This window comes from Pyrgilauda ruficollis, unplaced genomic scaffold (genome assembly GCF_017590135.1).
Source record: "Pyrgilauda ruficollis isolate IOZ18807 unplaced genomic scaffold, ASM1759013v1 scaffold13, whole genome shotgun sequence".
NCBI classification, from domain to species: Eukaryota; Metazoa; Chordata; class Aves; order Passeriformes; family Passeridae; genus Pyrgilauda; species Pyrgilauda ruficollis.
Window position 1 is genome coordinate 369,049 of NW_024511432.1, and position 24,136 is coordinate 393,184.

Here is a 24,136-nt window from a genome sequence, read left to right on the forward strand (position 1 = left end):
GCCCAAACAGATAAATTACAGTGGAAATTGTATCAACACAAAAAATCTCAGAGACAATTAATGCCAGTCACTTCAGCTTCCTGCTGAACAGCAAATCAAGAAAAGCAAATAAATAAAATCTGTTTTGCTAAGCAATCTTTTTTAAAAGAAAACATATTCCACTTGGGTTCTCCTGGGAAAACAGTCCATTAAAGGGAAGAGCTGCACTCTGTGTGCTTTGCAAACAGCAGCTGTGCCATCTTGTGGCCCTGCAGTCACTGAGCACCCCAAACCCCTCCTTCACACAGCTCCAGCTCCTGGGATCACCCCAAAAATGCAGAACTACACAGGACAGTGTCTGTGGCACTGAAATACTCATCAGATAGTCACACTCCAGGGCAAAAACCAACCCTAAATCACAGCAGGGTGACTTCTGAACTCCTGAGCCAGAATTAAATGTGAATTATCTATGAGGAGAATGCTGTTAGCTTCAAATAATAACTTCAAACATGCTGAAAGTATCTACAAATTGTAACACAAATACATCCTCAAGTTCATCTTTTTGGTCAACTTCATTTACTTTATCAAAAAATGTCCCAATACTGAAGTTTTGGGACAGTGGAATTAATTCTGATGATATTTATATTGCATTTGAAATTCTTGCTACTAATTCTACACTGGAAAATTAGACAATTATCCAGATTTTAAAATTTATGCCCAAAAATGCACAAGTACCTACCAGAATAATTCCAGTATTAGGTATAAACAGTTTATTTTATATTACTATAATAACTTCCCCTAAACTTAATTGGTATTAAAATGAAACCCAGGAAAGGGCATGAAATAACCTTAATAGAGGGATCCTGGCAGTTGATTTCTATCCTCTGACGTTTCAGGGCAGGTTCCACATCATCATCTGCCACCTCATGGTTCTCCAACACAACTGCAAAGGGAAAAAAAAGCATTGCCAGAGTTTAGAGCTTGAGAGGACAAAGCTCAAATTAAAAATACAGTAAGTGGAGAAAACAAAAGCATGTAAATTTAATTAAGATACTTGATGTGTTCTTTGACACTTGCTCAGGGTTTCTTCACATCTCTGACAGTGGTGATGGGACCAGGTTTGAGTTCCTCTACCAAGCTGAGCAAAGACTTTGGAAGGACTGGCAGGTCCCAGCTTCTTCTCCAACTCTTTGGGATCATTTCTGAGCAACTTTTTCATTTTGTATCAGAAAAGCAGTTTTTTGGCCCATGTCTCTCATTTCCATTACTGTTCTTACTTGCAAGAGCCACACAGGACCAACATCTCAATATATTTTCACTCAGGAAGTCAATTTCTGAGCAAGTGATATCCAAATATCACTTTCAGAAGTGTTTTTCAATTTGACTGTCCAAAGAATTTAATAATGGATGAGACAAAGTGTCTTACACATAAAACAATTCCTAATGCATGGAGAACAGTTCCCATTGGAGGAAAAGCCTAAACCATGGAAAAAAAACAAGACTGCAGGAATATTTCATTGTTTTTGGGGTTCGTCTATCCCTGCACAAAAAAACAAACAGGCAATAAAGAGAAAAGTGAAATAAAAAAATAATCTGATCTAAAGGGTTTGGAGATACACAAGTGAAGCTCTGGAAATCATAGGACATGGGCTTCAAAAGCACCTTTTGGAACAAAACCCTGGTTTGTATTTTAAAGAAAAGCTCAACAGTGATTTCCACTTAATGGGCACTGCTGGAAATCTCTTCCTACCTGGATTATCAGGAGTCAGGTCCTCCACAGCAATCTGAACCACATCTGCCAAATCCTGCTCTGACATCATTCAGAACCTGCAGCAAAACCCCTCAGCACCACTGCAGCTCCCCAGGGCAGAGCTGGCCCAGGCATGCACTCCTGCAAAACAGCAGCAAGGACAGGGTTAATATTTGTGAAACATCTCAGACAGCATCAAGGCCTTCAGTTTTTCCTTTTCCTTTTATCAAAAATTCAGTTCTCAGAGAAATGACCAAGCTACAAGGGATTATGCAGTGGCATCCGCAGCTCAGCTCCTGCAGCCCCCCAGGAGGAATCTCCCTGCCCCAGGAGCTGAAGCTTTCCTTGCTTTCCCTGCTCATTCCCAGGGATAAGGAGAACTTTCAGGTTCACACTCTCAAAGCTCACAAAGCTCCAATCCACACCAGAGCCTTGCTCCCCTGGAATTCTCAGTCCAGGTTATTTATTAGTGTTTTAAGAGAAACTTTCAACTTGTAAAATTGAAATAGAATCACCTCAATCTCTCCTAGCTGTGCTTTCTCCCATTTTACAAAGGGCTGGACAAGGAATACCAAGAGATCAGTGGATTTTTTTTTTCCCTTTTTTAACCTGGAGTAAAAAACACTGGAGAGATAAATGGAGATTCACTGATGGAAATGATAATTCATCCATTAACACGGACATGGAATCAAATCCAACTATGCACAATGATTTTCCTCTTCCACTGGAGCCCAAGAAATCCATCAGGCCAGACATGGAGAGGATAAATTTTTAGGAGAGCAACACAACCTAGAGAAGGATTCTGAGGAGGCCTCCCCACATGTCCAAACTGTTTACCCAAAATACCAGCACTGCCAGCACTGAGTCACTTGAAATTCTGCTCATGGTGAAAGACTTTTGGGCCAGCACAGAGTGTGGCAGCAAGCCCAAAAACCCTGGCAGTCCTCCCGTGCTTGTGGATGCCATTTTGGCAAGTGAAATTTGCCATTTCTGAGAAGTCCTGGTGCCCGGCCAGGCTGAGCAGAACAAAGCAGCTGTGCTGTTCCATCCTGTCACACGTGGCCTGCACCAGGAGAGCCCTGCCCTCGGCTTCAGGGGACACATCCAGCACTGCAAGCGCTAAAAAAGGCCAAATTAGAACAAATCACAAGTGTTAAAAAGCTTATTATTTACAGGAGTCACTGTAATTTACTTGGTTATGACAGGACTCACTGATGCTGCACGTGTTGCATTGAAACCACTCATAGCAACAAATTTCTCCTCTGAAGGAATTGCAATAATTGTATTGCAATTAAATTGTAAAAATGTATAAATCCACTTTAATACTTCACATATTTAGCACAAAAAATCCTGAGTTTGAAGGGACCCACATGGATCATCCAACCCCTGGCTCTGCACAGACAACTCAACGATCCAACCATGTGCATTCAAAATTAAATTTAAAAAAACACTAAATTCAACGGTTTTTCAAATGATTTCCTGTTTCCAGCATCCATTATCCACCTTTCAGGGGCCATAGGCTGAAAGTGTTCAGCTTCACCTCAGGAATACCCAAATATTCTGTCCCAGAGCCTGGAAACAAGGGCACAACCACCAAACTACAACTGGCAGAGCAGCTACAGCACACACAGAGAAATGTGTGTTCATAACACCAGTATTTATTTCCATTTAAATGAATTTTATTCCAATTTCACTAAGTCAGACACAACTTGGAAGAAATCAGCCACAATTCTGCCTTTTCAAAGCCAGGACAAAATTCCCTTCTGCTGCCATCCTGGATCAAAACGTAAAGAGGGAAACAAAGAAATACAAACAAAATAACAAATAAATTTGTTATGAACCCTGGGGATTAGGAAAGCAACACCCAAGGAAGCTGCAGCCACTGCAGTTCTCACACCTTGAATAAAGAGTCCCTCTCCCAAATTCCCAATTCTAACAGTAAATTTTACCAGTGGGCTGACCTTGCTTTCAGAACCAAGGGGGAAAGCCTGATAAAATTTAGCAGGATGAGAGTTAGAGGAGTTTATCAGCTTCAAAAAGCTTCAGTCAACAAATTCAGAGTAACTTTGCCATTATGGTTTCCATGTACTTTACTCAGTGAAGTATTTACCAGCGTTTCCTCACGTAAAACACTCTTTTTCTTGAAATTTGCTCTATATTCCCCCTTTTTTCCACCTCCTGTCTGAAACTCTAGTCCCCATTAAATCTAAATTAAGTGTATGTACATTGGCATGGAGCCACCAGTGCTGAACTATTCCCAGGAACAAATTTTCAGTTATAAAAAAGAAATATTAACAGAAAGTCAGGAAGCTGGGGATAAACCACAGCAGGGCCAAGGAACGTGCCCACTTCTCCTCCCCAAGCAGCACATGGAAGTTGGATCAACACAGGAATATTTTATGGTCACTTTGCCCTGTCTGGGAGAGGGGATGGGGAGGAAGGTTCTACCAGGCACTGGAAAATATTCCATTAAAGGAGTTCCTGGCCAGCCAGGCTCACACCATTCCAGCCCCGTGCTTTTGGTGGATCTGTGCTGCACTTTTGGATTCTCCCAGAGAATTCCAGGGGCTCCTCCAACTCTGAAAGTGAGGAACAGGTTATGGTGTGTCCTGGAGGGATTTCCTCCCCGCTTCACTCCCAATTCCCTGGGTGCCTCCAAAGGGGCCAGCCTGGATCCATGAGGTTCCACAGGGCCCTTGGCTCACAACAACCCCTGGAGCTCCAGGCTGGAAAGCTGGGAAGGGACTGGGGATGCTGGGGACAGGGGCTGAACAGGAGCCCAGGTGTGCCAGGCGGGCAGGAGGCCACTGGCACCTGGCTGGCACCAGCCCTGGCATGGCCACAGCCCCAGGGCAGGGACTGTCCCCTGTGCTGGGCACGGCTGAGGGTTCTGGTCAGGTTTGGGCCCCTCCAAGAGAGACCTGGAGGGGCTGGAGCATGTCCAGGGAAGGGAATGGAGCTGGGAAGGGGCTGGAGAGTCCCGAGGGAGCTGGGAAGGGGCTGGAGAATACTGAGGGAGCTGGGAAAGCTGGGTGATTCCAGAGCTCCTTCCCACCCTCAATAACCAATTTTGTGAAATCCCAGCTTCCCCAAACGTTTCTAACCCCTCAGAGCTCTTGCAGCCCATTACCAGAGCAGCTCTTCCACTGTCCCCCCTTTCCCCACCCCAGGCCAGACCCCACTTTGTTCCTCTGATCCAATAATCCCAGCAGACACCTGCTCCTGCTGGATAAATGAAACTACAACTAAGAATTATCTCATTTTCCCTCAAAAACAGGAGCAAAAAACCTTGAGCATCCCTGTAAGCACTTGCCTGGAATTGGGGCTCCAGTACTGGAATACTCAATAAAACTCATCACACACAACTAAAGATATAAATTTAAAGCTGATTAGATAAATTACATTAAATATCTCTGCCAATACTCTTACTCAGAATTGATACACTTAACACAGAATTCAATCAGCCTTTGTTTAATTAAGTAAATTAATATTTGTAAGCAACTAAATTAAATTCACCTGAATTCCAGATTAGCTTTTCCACACACAAGTTTAATGTAATTTAATTAATCTATTTTAAAACATTAATTCCAAATAATTCTTCTGAGCAGCCCCTTGTAAACAAAGCTATTTACTGAAATATCTGATGGCTTTCCCTGGTCACGGGGCAGCATTCCAAAGTGGATAATCAAACCCATCCAAGGCCTTGTTAACACAGGAGAACATGCACAAACCAGAAACCTCCTCTCATATTAATTAGCCAGGGTAAACATCATCTTTAAAAAAACCCAAACACATTCCAAAGCTCTGCTTGGAGTGTGGAATTGCACTGCTCTGGCTGGAGCAGCTGAGCTCTCTTGGACATTTCCCAGTGCTATTGATAAATGAAAAACTTTCCCTCAGATTCCATCTTGCACTGTGGCAAACGTTCCTGCTGCTTGTGTGGGAAAAGCTGGGAAATGCCATTTCCCTCTGCCCAACACCAGAGCCTCAAATGTTCTTCCTCTTCATCCCACTCTTCCTTCTAATTGATTAAAGGCAAAGCTCAAATATGGAATTTCTGTTCCAAAAATCCACATCCAATCCACATTGGAACCATGGAATTGTTGGGGTAGGAAGGGACCTTGAGGATCATCCCATTCCACCCCAGGGACATCTTCCACTATCCCAGGTGCTCCAAGCCCTGTCCAGCCTGGCCTTGGACACTCCAGGGATCCAGGGGCAGCCACAGCTGCTCTGGGAAATCCACCCAGGGCCTCCCCACCCTCATTCCTTCCCAATATCCCATCTCTCCCTGCCCCTGTCTATTGAAAACCATTCCCCTCAAATGAATTTAATGAATTAATTGAGCTCAGCAGCCCGTTTTTCTGAGCCAAAGGTCATTGTCCTGCAAAAAACTCTGGTTTAGTGAGACTTTTCAAGGTTTTCCACAGTAGGTGAACACAAAGCCCAGCCCAGTGACAGGAATAAACCCAGCACAGGCCAGGGCTGATCTCCAGGAGCAGGGAAATGACCTCAAGCTGCACAGGGATTATGGGATAGACATCATCCACACTCTCCAGGGAAGATGCAAAGGAGAAAATACTCATTAATTTGGTTTTTATTGAAACCCTTGAGGTCTCATCCCCGCAGGGAAACAGCCCAGAGGGGCACTGATCTGTCTCTGGGCATGGAATTATCCCCACTTCACTCCACCTGGGAAGCAAACTATGGAACCCCAGCAAAGCAGCAGCCCAAAAACAGGACAGGACTGTCCCTGGGAAGGTCTCCAGGAAGAAGAATCCCCCTCTGGAGGCTGCAAACCCCTGGCACAGCTGTGACCCCTCTGGAGGGTCCTGGAGAACAACCTCTGGAGCAGCTCCAAGGACACAAGTGGGAACACTGGGATATTTCCACACATGAGGTTATTCCTGGGAGTTACAAAGCCCAGGACACAACAATTCTCATTTCAGTCTCTCTGTGACCTGCAGCAATTCTCTAACCCAGAGCCTGGCTTTTCCTCCATGATAAAATCACCCTGGCTGGCGGCTGGAACAGAGCCTTCCTGCACCAATTCCCAAAAAAGACACACCAGTGCAAATGTAACACAATAAAAGCAACAATTTAAGAGCTCGAAGGGCACAAAGCTCCATAAATCCAAGAGCCTCCTTTGAGCCCCAGCTCTCTGCAGCCCACCACAATGTGAATTACAACTCATTTCAGGAGGAAGAGATCAGATTTACACTTCCTTCTTACTACCCAAAACTACAAATGAGAATATTTTTTCTTAGCATCTGTTTGGCCGTCACCCTTATCCTCAATCCACCTTAAAAGGCAAGGAAAAACATTGTGTTTCAATTAAATTTCATAGTGAAACCACACAAACATTTCAGTTCAACAGCTTAAAAATGAGTGTAATTGTAGACAAGCAGCTTTGATTCAGCCAAAGATCAGGAAAAACGTCTGTTTTCCAAAAAAAAAAAGACAAAAATATTCCCTATCTGGGAAAACTAGGACACCAGCCACAACATTCTGGAGATGGATATATCAAATAAATATCACTCACAGAGGTATTATGGTGATGGACTCCAGTGCAAGTGATAAAATTCAGCTAGCAACCAAAAAAAGGAAACAGTTGCTCCAGGAATAAAGGAGCTGGAAACTTGCTGGAGTAGAAAACCTCCCAGGGAAGCAGAAATTCTCAAGTATTACCACAAAAGTTGCCATTATTATTGTTGGTTTATTGTTTTGCTTTTAGAAATATTTGCTTTTTAGGGTTTTTTTTTTTCGTTCCACCTGGTACAAGGCGCTGTTTTGCTTGGATGTCTTTTCCCAACTCTTCTAACCCTGGCATCAACCCTAACACAACACCCAACAAATAACCCAGGAATGCCTTCCCTGCTTCCCAGTGTCCTCCCAGGCACGAGGAATGGCAGTGGGTGGTCACACAAAGCAGCAATTCCAGCCCAAATTCCCTGTGGATCTTGTACAAACCCCGCTGCCATGTGCCAGCCCCCTCTGGCACTGCCTGCATGGGATTATTCCCCAGGAGCTGGGCAGGAAATGTTCACACGTGTCCCAGCTCTGCTTCCAGGTGCCTGCACACACACGGAGCCTGAATTCAATTTACAGCCATTTAATCCCCTTGAACTCTGCAGCCCAACCCCGGGCAAGGAGCTAAGTGCTTGCAGACTGCAGGCCTTAAGGCAGAGGCTGGAATTCTGGATCCTGGTGGGATCATTCCCGACAGGGATCATTCACACCAGGCACAATTTGTAGGGTTTGCTGAAAAGCAGCAAATGTGAGAGCAGACCTGCCCAGACAGCAAATCCCGTCCCGCTGTTTTCTTGTTTTCAGCCACTAGGTGGAGGATTTTTATTGGGAACAGCTCCAAAAATCCTGCAAGGACTTCCAGGGCAGGTTTAGGTGGATCTCAGGAAAGGTTCTTCTCCCAGAGGGTGCTGGGCACTGCCCAGGCTCGCCAGGGAATGGGCACAGCCCCAAGGCTGCCAGAGCTCCAGGAGAGGTTGGACAGCGCTGCCAGGGATGGCCAGGGTGGGAATTTGGGAATGCCCTGGACTGGAGGAACCCTGTGGGTCCTTCCAGCTCAGGCCATTCTATTATTCCAGGAAATTGAAAATTCCAGGATTAATTTCATCCACCTTCCACCACGCCAGGCTGCTCCTAGCCCCAGTGTCCAGCCTGGCCTTGGGCAGTGCCAGGGATCCAGGGGCAGCCACAATTCCCTGGGAGTCTGTGCCAGGGCTCCCCACCCACAGGGAGGAATTCATTCCCAATATCCCACTTATCCCTCCTTCTCTAGGGCCATTCTCTCTTGGCCTGGCAGCTTACCTTTAGCAACAAAAGAGAATAATAATTTATGGTTTTTTCTCATTTTTTCCTAATATGTGCACTGCTAGTCCTCAATATACTGGAAAAAGTTTCTGATTTGGCAATTCCAGAGGAGACAAGGACAGCCCCCAGTGTTGGCACAGGCTGCTGCTACTACAAAAAAGCAGGAAAGCCAACATCAAATACAACCTGCTCACTCCAAAGTCTTCTAATGGATTTTCCTGCTTCAGGCATCAAGGAAAAAAGCCTTTCCAACTGCCAAACCAGACCTTAGCACTGCTGTACAACAGAGAGATAGCAGGATTTTCAAATTCTTGCCAAAAATATTCATGAAAATAAACTGAAGAGCATCATTTCAGTAGGAAAACATGAAACGAGCAGTTCTTCAAAATCTGAATTGCTTTCATAGGTTACTGAGAGTGGAAAAGAGCTCTGGAATCTCATGAAAATAAACTGAAGACCATCATTTCAGTAGGAAAACATGAAACCAGCAGTTCTTCAAAATCTGAATTGTTTTCATAGGATTACTGAGAGTGGAAAAGAGCTCCGGAATGATGGAGCTCACCCAGCTGTGCCCCATCCCCACCTTGTCCCCAGCCCAGAGCTCTGAGTGCCACCTCCTGAACTCCTGGGACACCTCCAGGGATGGGCACTCCAACCCTCCCTGGGCAGTTCCAATTCCTGACCCCCTTCCCATGGGGAAATTCCTGCTGCTGTCCACCCTGAGCCTGCCCTGGCCCAGCCTGAGGCCGTTCCCTCTGCTCCTGTCCCTGTTCCCTGGGAGCAGAGCCTGACCCCCCATCCTGCCTCCAAATTTTGCATTTTCATTTACACCACCTGATCCAGGCTTGGCAGCTCCCCTCCCTGTAATTAAAAGGCAAATCCCAACTAAATTCAGCTTCAAACTCCCCAAAGCTTCAGTTGAGAGGGTGCTAGAGAGGATCAGGTTGGTCTGTCTGTACCTGAGGAGCAGGGATGGGAAGGGGAACTCCCCACTGCCATCAATTCCCTCCATTCTTCTCCATGGTAAAACTCAGATTTTCAGAGGTTTGAACTGAATATATTCTTCCCTTAAGTGCTCTAAGTCAGGGGTTACAAACAGGAAGCAACATCAAATGATTCTGTTCAACAGACACCACCACAAATTATTTTATTTCAAGTCCCACATACCAAGGGTGTGATGAAGTTAAACCTTTTGTATGTTTTTCAGTCTAACTGGTTGCAAAATTCACTATTTTCCAGCACCTTTAAAAACCTAAACCTGCAAGGAAACAAGTGGTTTATGTGACTGTGAAGACATTTTATTCCTTTTATTTTACTTGGGAAAGGAAAAAAAAAAAAAGTGATGATTAGCCTTTCAATGATATGGATAAGAAAGAAAATAAGGTTATTTCAACTGTCAATAACTAAATATCAAGTCTTAAACTAAAGGAAATCAACCTGTGACCAAAATTTTATTGGCAAAGTTCTGCATACAAAGACATTTTGTGGTTTTAATTCCAACCACTGGCTTTGCTCTGTCTCCTCCTAAAAGTGGCTCAATCCCAGCAACTCCAATTCCAGGGCTCCTTCAAGGAAAGAGATGAAAACCCTGGAAATTCTAACAAAAAGAAGGAAAACCCTGGAATTCTGACAAAATGAAGGAAAACCCTGGAATTCTGACACATTAAAGCCATGTGTTGTTCCTGCACCCAGCAAGCTTTACAAGATGAGGGGGAAGCTCAAGAGAAAAACCAGAGGCAAACTCAAGTCCTGGCAAACAGGAGCCTCTCCCTGGAATTCCCTGGGTGTGAATCCCATGGGACACCCCAACTCCTTCCCAAGCCAAGGTAAAGCCACAATCAGCAGCTCTGAGCTGTGACTAAAAGCTCATTCTCCTCACCTGATCACCCACAAGTCCAGAAAAAGGATGGTAAAAGCAGCACAGGCAGGAAAGGAGCCTTTTCCTAACTTATTTCTTGGAGCAGGTGCCTCTGGAAGCTGCAGCTGTGAGCATTGCTAATTAGCACCACACCCTTAATGGTTTTATTAAATTACTCTGGATGTTATTAATCAATTAGTCCTTTAAAAGAACCTTAATCAACACCTGCTCTGGAACCACACAACTTTCACATGGCTGGGTGACTCAGACAGAAAACCCAGCTGTAGAAAAGATGATAAATTGAAAAAACAAAGCTCTAAAATGTTTGTGTCCTCTGGAGAAGATGGAATGTTTCCCAAATCCAACCTCCATCTTTTTATTCTCTCAATAAATTAATTACTCTTTCTTCCTAACATCTATTACTGAAATGGATCTACTTCCATTTAATGATGGGGAAAATCAAAGTCTTGTTATTCTGGTGCATTTCTAGAAACAACTACTTAATATATATATAATTATATATACAAAAACTTCCTAACAGAGAAAACTCTCTGTTTCAAGAGTCACTGCTATGAAATTCAAACACTTTTTTGTTTGATATTTTAAAATCTTGGTTGAAATATTTGAAGTTATATGAATATCAGGTTTGCCTCTTGAAATCTTGGTATCAACAGGGCACCACACCTCAGGTAACCTCACACAGAAGGCAGGAAAGCACCAAAAAACACTTCAAAATATCATTTTAAAGCTGCTTCCACCAAAGCAATCTCTCAGTTGCTAATAACCCTTGTTTACTTCAAAAAGTCGTCCCTGGAGAGCTCCAAAAATAAACTGATCCATAAACTATCCGTGCCATAGCAGGATAAAATGACTATATTTGGTGAAGTACACAACTTGCCACTGTGGATGGATTTAAAAATAAAACAAAAAAAAAAAAAAAAGGGGGGGGGGGGGGGGGGGAAAAAAAAGGAGGCAACACTTGAATTGCAAATAAGGGTATAGGGATACCGAGTGTGTTGAGAGAATCCTGGAATAGTTTGGGGGGGAAAGGACCTTAAAGCTCATGTCGTTCCACCCCCATCCATGGGCACGGACACCTTCCACCAGCCCAGGCTGCTCCGAGCCCTGTCCAGCCCGGCCTTGGCACTGCCAGGGATGCAGGGGCAGCTGCAGGAAAAGCTGTGCCAGAGCCTCAGCACCCGCACAGGGAAGAATTCCTTCTCAATATCCCATCGAAAGCACTCAATGTCTTAACAACTGGCTGGAATGGAGAGGATAGAAAGCTCCAAGCCTGCTATGGATGTGGAAATCCCTGTCAGGCACTGAATGAGCACACACGGGGCTGGTCCCTGTCCCTGCACGGACCCTGCTGCACCAGGGCACGGCATGGAGGAGCGCTCCCAGCCCAGCCCGAGCCTCGCCCGGCTCCAAACACATCCCGGGGGGACGGCGGGACACCGAGCCCGGCACGGGAGAGCCGAGCCCCGGAGCGGGGCAGCGCCAAACCTTTGGGTGGAAGGGACATGAGAGCTCAGCCCGTTCCAGCCCTGCCATGGCACGGACACCTTCCACCATCCCAGGCTGCTCCGAGCCCTGTCCAGCCTGGCCTTGGGCACTGCCAGGGATGCAGGGGCAGCCACAGCAGCTCCGGGCACCCCGTGCCAGGGCCTCAGCGCCCTCACGGGGAGGATTTTCTCCCCGATCTCGAATCACGGGCGACCCCCATGAGAGCGATGGGGGGAGGCGGAGGGGGGCGCGCGGCCCCCCCGCCTCGGCCGCTCCCTCCCCGCCGGCTCGCGGCCCGGGGAGCCCGGCGGGTGCGCGGTGTGTGCTCGGTGTCCCCGTGCGGGGCCGTGCGGGCGGCCGGGGGTGGCCGCGTAGCGGAGGCTCCCGCCCGCGGGGCGCCGCGTTACCGTGTGAGGCGGGCGCCGAGTTCTCGTGGTGTTTTGTGCGGCGGCTGCGATAATGGCGTCCTTCCTCGCGAGAGATCCGGCCCGGGGCCCCGCGCCGCGCACGCGCCGCGCCCGCGCGCGCGATGCCCCCGCCCTTCCCCGCCGAGGCGCCGCAGCGGGGATCGGACTACGAGTCCCAGAGGGCAGCGCGCGCGCCCCCGCAGGAGCACGCCGGGACCTGTAGTACGCGCGGGTGGCGCGGGGCGTGCCGGGAAGTGTAGTCAGGGAACCAGGGAATCACAGGATCACTGAGGGTGGAAAAGAGCTCCGGATTCTCCAGCCCCTTCCCAGCTCCCTCAGGACTCTGCAGCCCCTTTCCATCTCTGTTCCCTTCCCTGGACATGCTCCAGCCCCTCAATGTCCACAGAGCTTGGCCAGCAGAGCTGGCAGATTAAACAGGAATCTGCACCTCGAAAATCATTCACACCTTTACCATCATCTGCTCCTTCCATCAGATTCCACCCCCTCCACCAGCTCCCGGGCACGGAGCTGGGATGAGCTGGATGTCACCGAGGTGCTCAGGACAGAAACGTGAGCTGGATGTCACCGTGGTGCTCAGGACAGAAACGTGAGCTGGATGTCACCGTGGTGCTCAGGACAGAAACGTGAGCTGGATGTCACCGCGGTGCTCAGGACAGAAATGTCACCGTGCCCAGAGCACGCTGAGCAGCAGGCAGAAGTGGGAATTTGCTAAATTGGCTCATCAGCCTCGCTCCTCTGTCACTCCTGTGTGTGCCGTGAGAACAGGAGGGCTGGGCGAAGGTGGGGAATGCTCCGTGAACCTTCTGGGGATGATAAAAATATGCAAAAAGCCCCCAAAAAAGAAGCATGGAGGAAGCATATGCAAATGGCTCTGAAAGAGGACAAAGATTTGACGGTTTTATGTCTTTATATAGCACAGTGTTGCCCAATAAAGACCAACCACACTTCACTTTTCAGCTTCACCATAGCCAGCAGCAACTTTCAGACTTCTGCATTAAAACATCCCTTAAATAAGACAAATAAAAATTCCTAAATATGATGCCTAATGGGGTTCTCCAGTGCCATGTCACACAGCTGAATCCACTCTGGCTCAGCTGTAAGTCATTCTCCAGACACCTGCAGGCCTGGTGTGTTGGGAAATTGCTCCCTCATGCAGCTTTGGGAGTGCTCAGCTGAGCCTGTTGATTTATTTACCATGTTCTCCCCCTTCACAAGCAGATTAGGCAGTTCAAAGGTTAAACTATTTAGAATCTGACTTTTCACACTGGATTATTTCACGCTTTGCTGCACCGATTTGCCCTGCAACAGTTTTGTTAAAGAGTTTCTGCTGGACTCAAGGAATTGCAGGTCCCAGCTGGAAAAACAGGGATACAAATATCTGTGTTCCAGCTGCTGGGGGAGCTGCTGGTAAAAGCTTTTGCCATCCTAAACCAGCCTGATGTAAAAGCTGCCCTGTTTTCACATATTTTCATAATATTGCCATCCCAAAGATTATTAACTCCTGTTTGCTGGAGGTGTGAGGTGTTTCTCCTCTGGAGAGCCATGAATCATTTCCCAACACAAACATAAATCTTTCATTGTCATAAAACAGTTATGGTATTTACCCAAAGTTAATTTAGCTCAAATTAACTGCAGGAAATACTGGCAGGATCCAGCTGGTGTCTGCGGCTGTGATCAGAGATAACAGCAGAATAAACAAATAAAACAATTTATCCCAAGGGAGGTTGCAGCAACTCCTCCTGCCCGTCCACCCTGATCCAGCAGCTGAGAATCCACAATTACTTCATCCTTTGGAAGAGTTTTTCCCTCTTTACCAGAGAAATGAGTTCGGATTTTTTTCCAAACCAGGGAGCATTTCGTTTTAAAAGTATGAATGACACCAATAAATCATAGAAAGTGCCCGTCCACCCTGATCCAGCAGCTGAGAATCCACAATTACTTCATCCTTTGGAAGAGTTTTTCCCTCTTTACCAGAGAAATGAGTTTGGATTCTTTTTTTCCAAACCAGGGAGCATTTCTTTTTAAAATTATGAATGACACAAATAAATCATAGAAAGGCTCCTTTATCCTGGTTTACCCCGTGTTTCCTTGAGACTGCACAGCCAGAAACGACAAACACTTCATGCAGCACAAAGTCTGACTGGAAACACTGGGAACAGCAGGAGGAAAAGGATTTTTCTGCTAAATCTGAAGGGCCAGATTTGGCTTTTTTGTCCTTCATTCCCAGTACCAATGAGTGACGGACCAAAGGGTAATTGCTTCCTGTGCTTCACAATCTCCTGAGCCTCAGCTGCTGCCAAAATGGAGCTCCCGGCACTATTTCTGCAATAACTGAAAGAAATTCAGTGTAATGCACATTTAGTGAATGAGGGCTTCACTTCACCCTGGGATAAGTCTGCCTATGAGCAAATGCCAAGAAGAACTTGATGCACTTGAAGGGTTATTCTGATTTAAACCATGATAATTTGCTCAAGTGCCTACATCAAATCCATTCTTAATTTCCTGTTTTCAAATAAAAGCAACTGACAACTTCAGGTTGCTAATATATAATTTAATTTTTTAATTTTACAGGAGAAAATACCCCCTGTTGCCCTGTTAGTCTGCTGTCCCAAATAAAACAAGGGATTTCTTTGTTGGTTTATTTCCTCACATTTTCATGCTCTTTTTTTTTTCGGTCTCTTGCATTTTATGTCTGTGTTTTGCCATGTTATGAGGAGTAATTTGCTTCCAGGAAGTATCCAGCTTATTTCACCCTGGTCTCAGCATTCATTTACTATTGTTTTCTAAGGAAGTTGCTGCCTTCACATGTTTTGTGCGGATCAGGAGAGATTGGGATCTCATTCATTGGTTTCCTTTTTTTTTCATTAGGGAAAAAAACCCTTCCCATAGCATCAAAGGTAAAAAATTAACACACTGTGCACACAATTTTGCAGCTGCAGCAGAAAAAGAAAGGTTGCCAAACAAAGCTTTTGTTTAAACATATGACAGACATCCACAATTATCCTCAGTGCAGAACACGAGGACATGGAAAAAGGGGATGGGGGAGATGTGAGCAGGGCACAGAAGTCACTCCAGAGTATTTGCTAGAAGAATAATTTTGTTTCCTAAGGATAAAATCCCCAATTACATCCAAGTAAAAAGAGTACTTGAAGCTCCCCTGTTTATTATTTATTTCCGTTTGGGTTTATTCATTTTCTCTATAATATCTCTAGTAACTGAAAAGGGAAATAAACCAGCCTGATGAACACAGCCTGTCCTATATTGTGACTGTGAAGCATAAGGAAAAGTTACATAAAATACCTCTTCAGCCAAGAGAATATTGATATTCTTTGTAAATGTGCTGTAGCAGCATATGAGGAGAAGCTCATAATTTAATTTTCAGATGCCACATCCATTTTCAATCCCCTCAGAACTGTTCTGTGGTTTGTAACAGAAAACAGGGCAGCATCAGGTGGGTTTTGCTCCTGGACCTACTTCAGCTACCTCAGTATCAATACTCTGATCTCATTCTTGTTTCTGCTGAGTAAACTCCATTTTATTCAATGCAAATACTCCTGATTTTCATGAACAGGGATGGAAGAAAAGGCCCTGAATCCCCTCAGCAGAGAGAGAAGCATTGTGACACGTTTTGCCACCTGGTCAAAGTCCATGGTCCTGTAGGGTCACTTCTGCCAGTCTGAGGAACAAAGTGAGAAGGGTCAGGCACAACCTCGATGTTCTCTTATTTATTTACAGACTCCTCCATATCCCTCGACACATCCTGGGGAAAAAAAAAAAAAAAAAAAACAAAAAAAAAAAAAAAAAAAACAACAAAACAACAAAACAAATGATGGGAGGTTCCTTCCCTTCAACAAATGTGCCTCTGGCACAAGCCCTGTGTTTACACTTTGCTTGGCTGGGATCTTCCAGGATCTCTCACAGATGCTGTAAGAAAAGAGAAGAAGAATCCAGAAGAAGATTTCTCTTCTTCTCTGCCCTTTTACCTCCCCTGCCCAGCTGAGATTTGCCCAGCTCTGCTCAGGTTTGCCCCAGACCATATTTATTTGGTCAGCTACCATTATCATCTCAGTATTTTTGGAGGATTATCAAAGCTTGAAGGGGATTCATTCCACCTAGAGATTTTAGAGGATTTTATCCTTCTGTGCTTCTAAGCAGAATTTCACCATCTCCTCATTCTGGACATGCATCCATTTCGACACATCCAAAATTATTTATAACTCCAACATTTCAGGTGTGAGAGGTAAAATAAACTGAGTGGAGATGTCCAGCTGTGGCCAGGGTGGCAGAACGTCCCTGAGCAGGTTTCCACACAGCTCCACGTGGCAGAGGCAGGAGGGCAGGGCTGCCCTTCGGGGCAACTCAGGTCAGCCAGAACCTCATCCAGAGGCAAATTCAACCCTTGGAATGGTGAAATCCTGCATTTCCCTACAGCCTGAGCACTGCAAAGCTCTGGAGACAGAGTTTTTCTCGCATTCCAGGTGTTCTCCAGTAGATCCTGGAGTGCTCCCTGGCAGGGATGAAGGTCCATGGTCTGTATCAGACAGAATTTCCCAGCATTTCTCAGGAATTCCCCCTGCTCAGCACTCATGGGGACAAATCTGGAATGTTCTGTCCTGATTGGGGACTCCAGTGCAAGAGAGAGAATGAACAATTAAAGGTGGTTCCCAGGCCTCTGAGCTCAGCTCACTGTCCCAGCAAAATGTGGATATAAAAAAAAAAAAGCTTCTCTCAAGTAAAATCTGCTATGGGAAGTGTGAGCCCATCCTCGGGGAAATGAGGGGCAAGGGCACCCAGGGATGGCCTGGCTCTGTGGAGAACCTGCACTAAGTGACATTTTTAGTCACTCCACAGAGGTTTCCACTCCTCAGCAGCAAAATTCCCAGGCAGCTTCCCACAACTTGACTGAGTGTCCTCACAATTAGACAATAATTAGGTGAGGAAAATGTTCATTATTAAATCACTTCCACGATATCTAATTACAGTAAATCTGTAACACTGTATTTTTTGCTGAATTACTGGGTTTGAGTACAACACTAGGGCAGGAACACCCTTCCAAGGAGGATGCGTGGGGATCAGATTCCTTGGACACACTGCAGTGAGGAGGTGATTTTCCCTCTGCAAGTAACACAATTTATATGAACAATGGTAATAAAAAAACAAGTACTAGCAATGCTCTAGTAAAAAAATCCCAGTCATTGATCCTCTCTGCTCAGTCTGGAGGCACTGACAGCAAAAGTCAGATGGGTGACAGCAAGAAAATTCTAAATTTTCCCCTGTTTCATTTCTGTGAAGAAAAAGAAGCACATTTTCATTGTGTGCAGTCACACTCCTCACCCACATTACCCAAAGATGAAGAGCAGTTGATGTTTCAGTTCTTTGGGCAGAACTCAGAGCTGACAATACAGGCACTGCTGGCAGCTCAGGGAATAAATGACAAGCAGGAAGGAAGACTCTGCTAAACAGGAGGGGTTGGAATAATAAATAGCACAGCTCAGCTGGCCACTTCAGGCTACCAAAGAGGATTCCCTGAGCCCTGCCCTGACACCCTGTGTGATAAGAGATGGCAGACAGGCAGATGTTTCATGAAAATATCGCCAAAAAGTTTCTAATTCAAAACACTATTTTGTTAAAAAGAAATAAACCAGAACACAGATCAAAGCCACTGAAAAATATTTCACAGATTAATTTTCTTAGTTTATGAATTAAGAAAAGAGGAGGCATTCATTGCAGACTGTTAATACTGTTATCATTATCACTTCTTGCTCTGTCATTGATGGATTCTGGCGTTTTTGAAGTATATCCATTCAGGTATTTAATGGAGAAAAACAATCACATGGGTTGTGTAAACAATTTAATTTTGCCATGAGCCTGAGGGATTTTTAAATTAAGTTTTAATGACCTCCATAATCCTCACCTGCAGCCTCCACCCACCACAATGGGCCAGGAGCCCATTTAAGCCTCAGCTCTGGGGCTGCGGCTCTTGGTTTCAGGTTTGTCTTTATTTCTGTCTCTGGGAAGGAATTGGGATAATTTTTTGCTGCTTGGCTTTTCTGCTGCCTCCTTTTGTTCCTTCCTCTGCTCCTGGGCTGGACCTTGGACCCACTTTGTCACTTTGTCACTCACAGGGGTTGGGACTGCTGGGGGACCCTTTACTGTGCTGGGTTGTCCTTGTCTCCCTGTCCTTGGAAGGGATAATTCCATTTTCAGTGGCTCCTCATTTTCATTCCTATTTGTCTGGTAATAATCTGAAACATTGGGAAAATTTTATGGGAACAATTCCTTTCCTCTGTTTCTGTGTTTGGCCTGAAAAACTGCAGCTCTGACTTGGATGTGCTCGTGATGTTGGTGTGGATTTTTTTCAGTTAGGAGGAACTGCAAACATCCCAAAGACAATTAAAGCGTGGGATTTCCAGGGAGGATTTTCACATAAGGTAACAAAGTTACTGGAAGTGCCCCTGGAAACAGCAAGAGAGTAACATTCTTGTTCTTATCCTGAGTCAGGAAAATATCTCCCTCTGTCAGAAATATGGGTCAGGAAAATATCTCCCTCTGTCCTTTCCCAAACAAAAATTTCATCTGGGCTCAAGTATGAGCAGAGGAGTAATTGTGGGTCCTTATGCTACTATTTTTAGCCTATATGAAATCAGGGGATGTTTTTGTAAGAAAACTTGTCGTTGGCATCCCTTGGTCTGCAGCTCCTCACCTGGAGGCTGCAATGCTGCTGTAGCAAACGCTCAGAGCTGAAATGTTTCCTTTCCTAGGCCCAGCCTTGTATAGCTGCTGGATTTTGGGAACTCCTCAGTTTGAGCACCAGCTCGGGGCATTTCAGCTGTTCGTGACAGCATCTCTTGGCTATCAGTATTCAAATATACAACTATTCAAATTCACAGCGTGTATACACCAAGGAGTGATAAGAACTTTCTCCTTGCATACCAAAGAGGAGTTTCCTGCAATCCTTTTTTGTTCTTGGAACCAGATGAGGGGAGAAAAACACCTCTGGGAAGCCCATGTGGAATAATCATCAACTAGCCAGCCTCTGGAGAGAATGGAGAGCCAATGAAGAAGACAGTGCAGGGACAAGTTGAAAATTAACTCCTGGGCCGGCTCCACCTCTTAACCAGCAAAGGGTGCTCTCAAAATTATTTATAAAGAAGCCTGGGCACCATCAGTGGGGCTCTGCATCCACGTGGGATTGATTCTCTGCGGTGCTGATGGGCTGTTAGGCTGCGGGAGGCTCTGCTGAGGGAGCAGTGAAGGTCTGGAGTGCCCTGGCGGCGATGAGTGGGGTGAAGGTGAGAGCCCTGGGGCGTCTCTCCAAGCTGCTGAAAACCCTCCGGGCTGTGCCAGCACGGCCCTGCAGCCTGGCTGCCTGCTCCCGGAAAAACACCAGGAACGCTGCCTGTAAGTCACCGCTTCTCCTCCAAATCGGTGAAAAATGGGAGAGGCTGGGCTGGGAAGGGAGGTGGTGGGGTTGAGTGTTGTTCTTATTTGCTAGTGAATTAAAAAGGGGGATTTGGGAATGTGGCTGAAAGATTGAAGGAAAAAGAGTGGCTAGAATGGAAGAAGTGAAAATACTTTGTGAAATTTCAGGGTTCCACCTTGTTCTTTATTTCTGCTGTCAGTGGCACTGGGATTTTTGTGACTCCAACCTGTGACAAAAAGCAATCGTTACTTGGGAGGCTTGGCTGCTTTCAATGAAAACCGTTCATGAGCATAATTCAAAACACATTTAGCACAAATTGATTCTGACTTGGAATTTCATAGCCACTGCAATGTTTGATTTGGAAAATGAGGCCTAGAACAAGCCACAAACCCCTCCAAATGTGCTGTACAGACCTCCAATAATTCACTTTGAAGTGCAAGATACTCCTGGAGGATGTTAAGGATTTAGTTATTTAAAATACTGATTAACTTGCTTTCAGATAATATGGGGCCAGCCAGAGATTGTGTCTACTCACTGCTGTGCAGATAATGTCAGCTGGAGAATAGCAAAGAGTAAATTCTTACAGCTAGAAAAACCTTTTTTTTTCTTATTTTTTTCCTCTGTAAATTTGTTCAGCATAATAACTTCTGCCAAAGAACAGAGCTGGGTTCCTCCTCGAACATTTCATGGTTACCCAGGGTAAGAGGGGATCCCATTCCAAGGAGAAATCAGTTTGTTCTGTCCAAGCACCACTGCTGACTGAATGAGCCACAACTGGTAGTTATTTTTATTCACATTCCTCTTCTCATTTTGAGCTAGATACTGTTGACTCCTTCAACCTTTCTCTCCTCTGTGCCATTCGTGCAGGAAATGCCAAAACAAACTGATTTGGGAAATCCCTGTCTTTGGAATGGCTGGTTTTGGCAGGCAGGGAGCGGACAGGAGCTCTGAGTGAGGCAGCCTGGGGGTTACTCCACAGTTACACCAGGTTTAAACAACTCAGAGGCTGACAGTTTCTGCAGCTTTTGGATTCCCCTTGTTGACCCTGCAAGGACAAAGGGCTTTTCCTGCACTTCACTGTAGAAACACTGGGGAGAATTGTGGCATGGATGTCAAAATTCCCAGTGGTGTGGAGGACCAGGGAGTGTCTGTGCCAAGCTCTGAGGTATCTTGCAATGACACCTGGAGGGTTTGGACATTCATTTTTTAGAATAATTGCTGGAAATGCTCTCCATGGGGATTTTTATGCCCAATTTAGTAATTATTAGCAGAGCAGGTCTGAAAGGAATTTTTCCTTTCTTGCCCTTTTAGAAGTAGTTACAAGAAAAGCAGAATCCTTCAAGTTTTGGGTTTTTTTTTTCCCCCAAAGAATTGTACAAGTCCTGCAGAGCCACACAATCCAGGTGTGCCATCTCCAGGCCTGCACATATAACTGCACTGCCTCCCCAAATTGTCCAGGAGTTTTCTTCCAAGCCCTTTCCACGCCGAGTTCCTAAGCCTGCATGCATAATTTCAGCAATTTTTTTTTTATACAGGAGTAGATAAAGCCTCTGTTTGCTTTACCTCGCCAGCTGGAATTACCTCCCCCTTATCTGGGCTCAGCCACTGCCTCCTCAGCCAGGCTCCTATCTCAGCCAAACACTGTGGAGGCAGAGGAAAACCCAGCATTTCCCAATCTGCAGTGCTCCCCTGTCGAGCTGGGAGCACCCTGTCAGCTACATCTGTTTGATAAAAAGCTCTGGGCTGTTTATCAATAAACTGGCCTAAATCACAGCCCCCATCTGACATCAATTCAGCAGAACTTTCAGCACCTTGTCATGGTGGGCCTGAGCCAAGCAGCGCTGTTATCCTCCAAAATCTTGATTCAGACCAAAAAAGCTTCAAGGAAATCAACCTATCTTGGATTTCCTCTGCAATATTTGGTCCCAGTGGCTGAAGCAGAACTGTGGCCCTTTAAAGTTTAAAACGGTTTTTTACTGAGTTTCAGCAACATGTATATTTTATTTTCTTGTTCAGAATGTGTTGCTATGGCAAACAGGGCTTTATTTCCTTCCCCTGGATGGGGTTTCTCAGCTTTTCCTACTGTTTGCCCTGGTTTATCTCATTTGTAAAGAAATCAAAGCATTTGATTCAACAGATCTTTTTCTTCTCAAAGATTAAAACTTTTATTTTCATCTGGAACTTGGTCCCCACCGTGAAAAAGTTTTACTGAACTTCCTGCTCAGGAAAAAGTAGCATGTGCATGTAAAAAACTGGATTCTGTGAGAGATACAGGAGGGAAATAAGTGTTGCAGGTTTAAGTTATTTCTCTTTAGTTTTGTACCTCACCAGCCCATCATTTCTGACAGTGTGCCATAAACTTCCTTTTTGTTGCGCAGTTCAGCCCAAAAGAAGTGACTTGTGCTGTTCAGCTTAGTGAAAAACTCTAAATTTTTCAAAATTTTGCAGCATCAAACCACCAAAAAGCTTCATGAAGTTGGGTTGTCTCCATGGTGGCACAATGCAAAGCAGTGGAATTTGAGGCTTTTTATTTCATCTGCTTCAATATACAGAAAAGGGATGGTTGTAATTTTCTGTGCTTGTGATTTTCTGTGATTTTCTATAATTTCACAACCAGGTGTAGACATAATTTCCAAGCTGCCCAAGGTTATCAGTTGTATTTAGAGGACACATCCTGGAAGAATGGAAAGAGAATGGTGGAGGGATGAGAGCAGTTTGTTGGTAGATGAGAATAAGCCCCAGTATCTCTTGTTTATACTGAATATAAAACACCTGAAGCTCATCTGGGCTGGCCTGATGACCAGGAGCTGCCTAGAGAGTTGCCTAACCATGAGCAATAGGCTGCTAAACTGTGATTAAGCCTGACTGGATCATGATGTTCAAGGGCAGCAGTTCTTTTCAATCTCCTTGATTACCCATCTTTTTAAGCTACAGGAAGCATTCTGTTGAGAATAGTAAATTAGCCACCCTAAAAAATGTTGGGAGTCAAACCCAAAATTCATTTGCTTGCGGGTTTGCTACAAAAAAAGATTCTGCAGGGAGGAAGTAAAATGAAATTTAAACCGAGTTTAACATCCTGACATCACAAGCTGTTTGTACATCTCCTGATGAGCTGTTTGTGATCATGCAGCCACTCAAAGCAAATCGTTGGTCAGATTTCAACCTGCTCTTACTCAACTCAGTACTTTAAACATGTTATACTGTGAATGCAATGGAAACTTCTTATGCAATGTTGGTAAAACAGGGCAAACACTTCTTGGTTGACTCTAGTTGAGTATCTGGTCCTGTCTTCATTTCAGTAAAACATTCTCAGTGTTACATCAGGTTCCTTGTGAAAATTCAAAAGTACAAGATTAAAAAAAAATCCCCAAAAGAGAAATGCAGATTTTGAAAATTATTCTAAGAGTAATTAAGAAATATGGTTGTGCAGCAAGATGAAGGTCAGGATCTAAGTGTGGTGTTCTGCTCCTGGCTGCCCAAGGAGAACTGGCAAAAATTAGAGCTCTTGCTTTATCTCTGTGCTCTCAGCTTTCTACAGGTTTTCCTTTTTTTCTTTAGTTTTATTTTTTGCTATGTGTTCTTTACTGGCAGCTGGAACAGAAGGAGTGATGAAGGTTTTAGCCAGTTTCATTGAGATTTCTCTGCCTCGGGCAGTGTCAGGTGAATACTGAGGTCAGTTCAGTTGACCCTTCAACCATCCAAGGTGGGACTATTTTGGCCTCCTGCCGTTGTGCCAGCCAAGAAAAGTAACCACAAATATTAACTTTTCATAACTTTTCCAAGTATGGCTTGGAGAGGGGACCCTGCTGCCAGGGCCACTCACCTCTGCAATTTTTTTTTTTTCTGCGTGTGAGGGAATAAACACTTTTTTGACGTTAGGGGATGCACTTGGTGTGAGAAGAAACACTTTGGTGTAAGGGAATAAACACTATTTTGGTGTGAGGGGATGCACTTGGTGTGAGGGAATAAACACTGTTTTGGTGTGAGGGGATGCATTTGGTGTGAGGAGAAACACTTTGGTGTAAGGGAATAAACACTATTTTGGTGTGAGGGGATGCACTTGGTGTGAGGGAATAAACACTGTTTTGGTGTGAGGGGATGCATTTGGTGTGAGGAGAAACACTTTGGTGTAAGGGAATAAACACTATTTTGGTGTGAGGAGATGTACTTTTGATGTGAGGGAATGCTTTTTTGGGTGAGATGATGCTCATTGGGTGTGAGGGGATGTACTCGTTGCGAAAGAATCACTTTTGATGAGAGGGAACAAATACTCTGTGAGGGAAAGCACTTGATAAAGGAGAATCGCTTCGGTGTGAGGGAGTAAACACTATTTTGGCGTGAGGGGACGCTTTTTTGGGTGA

At 45.1% G+C, this 24,136-nt stretch overlaps 1 protein-coding gene across 2 annotated transcripts in view; it reads right to left on the bottom strand.

Annotated features, from left to right (window-relative positions):
• LOC121348930 (BTG3 associated nuclear protein) overlaps positions 1–12,466 on the bottom strand; it is a 110,638-nt gene extending 98,172 nt beyond the window's left edge. For both annotated transcript variants that reach the window (XM_041458947.1, XM_041458946.1), the window contains exons 1-3: positions 12,332–12,466; positions 1,730–1,870; positions 828–922 (exon numbers count right to left, since the gene is read on the bottom strand). In XM_041458947.1, coding sequence (XP_041314881.1) covers positions 828–922; positions 1,730–1,799 — 165 coding nt within the window. In that variant the 5' untranslated portion in view covers positions 1,800–1,870; positions 12,332–12,466. The remainder of the gene's footprint in view (positions 1–827; positions 923–1,729; positions 1,871–12,331) is intronic.
• Positions 12,467–24,136: the final 11,670 nt, after the last annotated feature.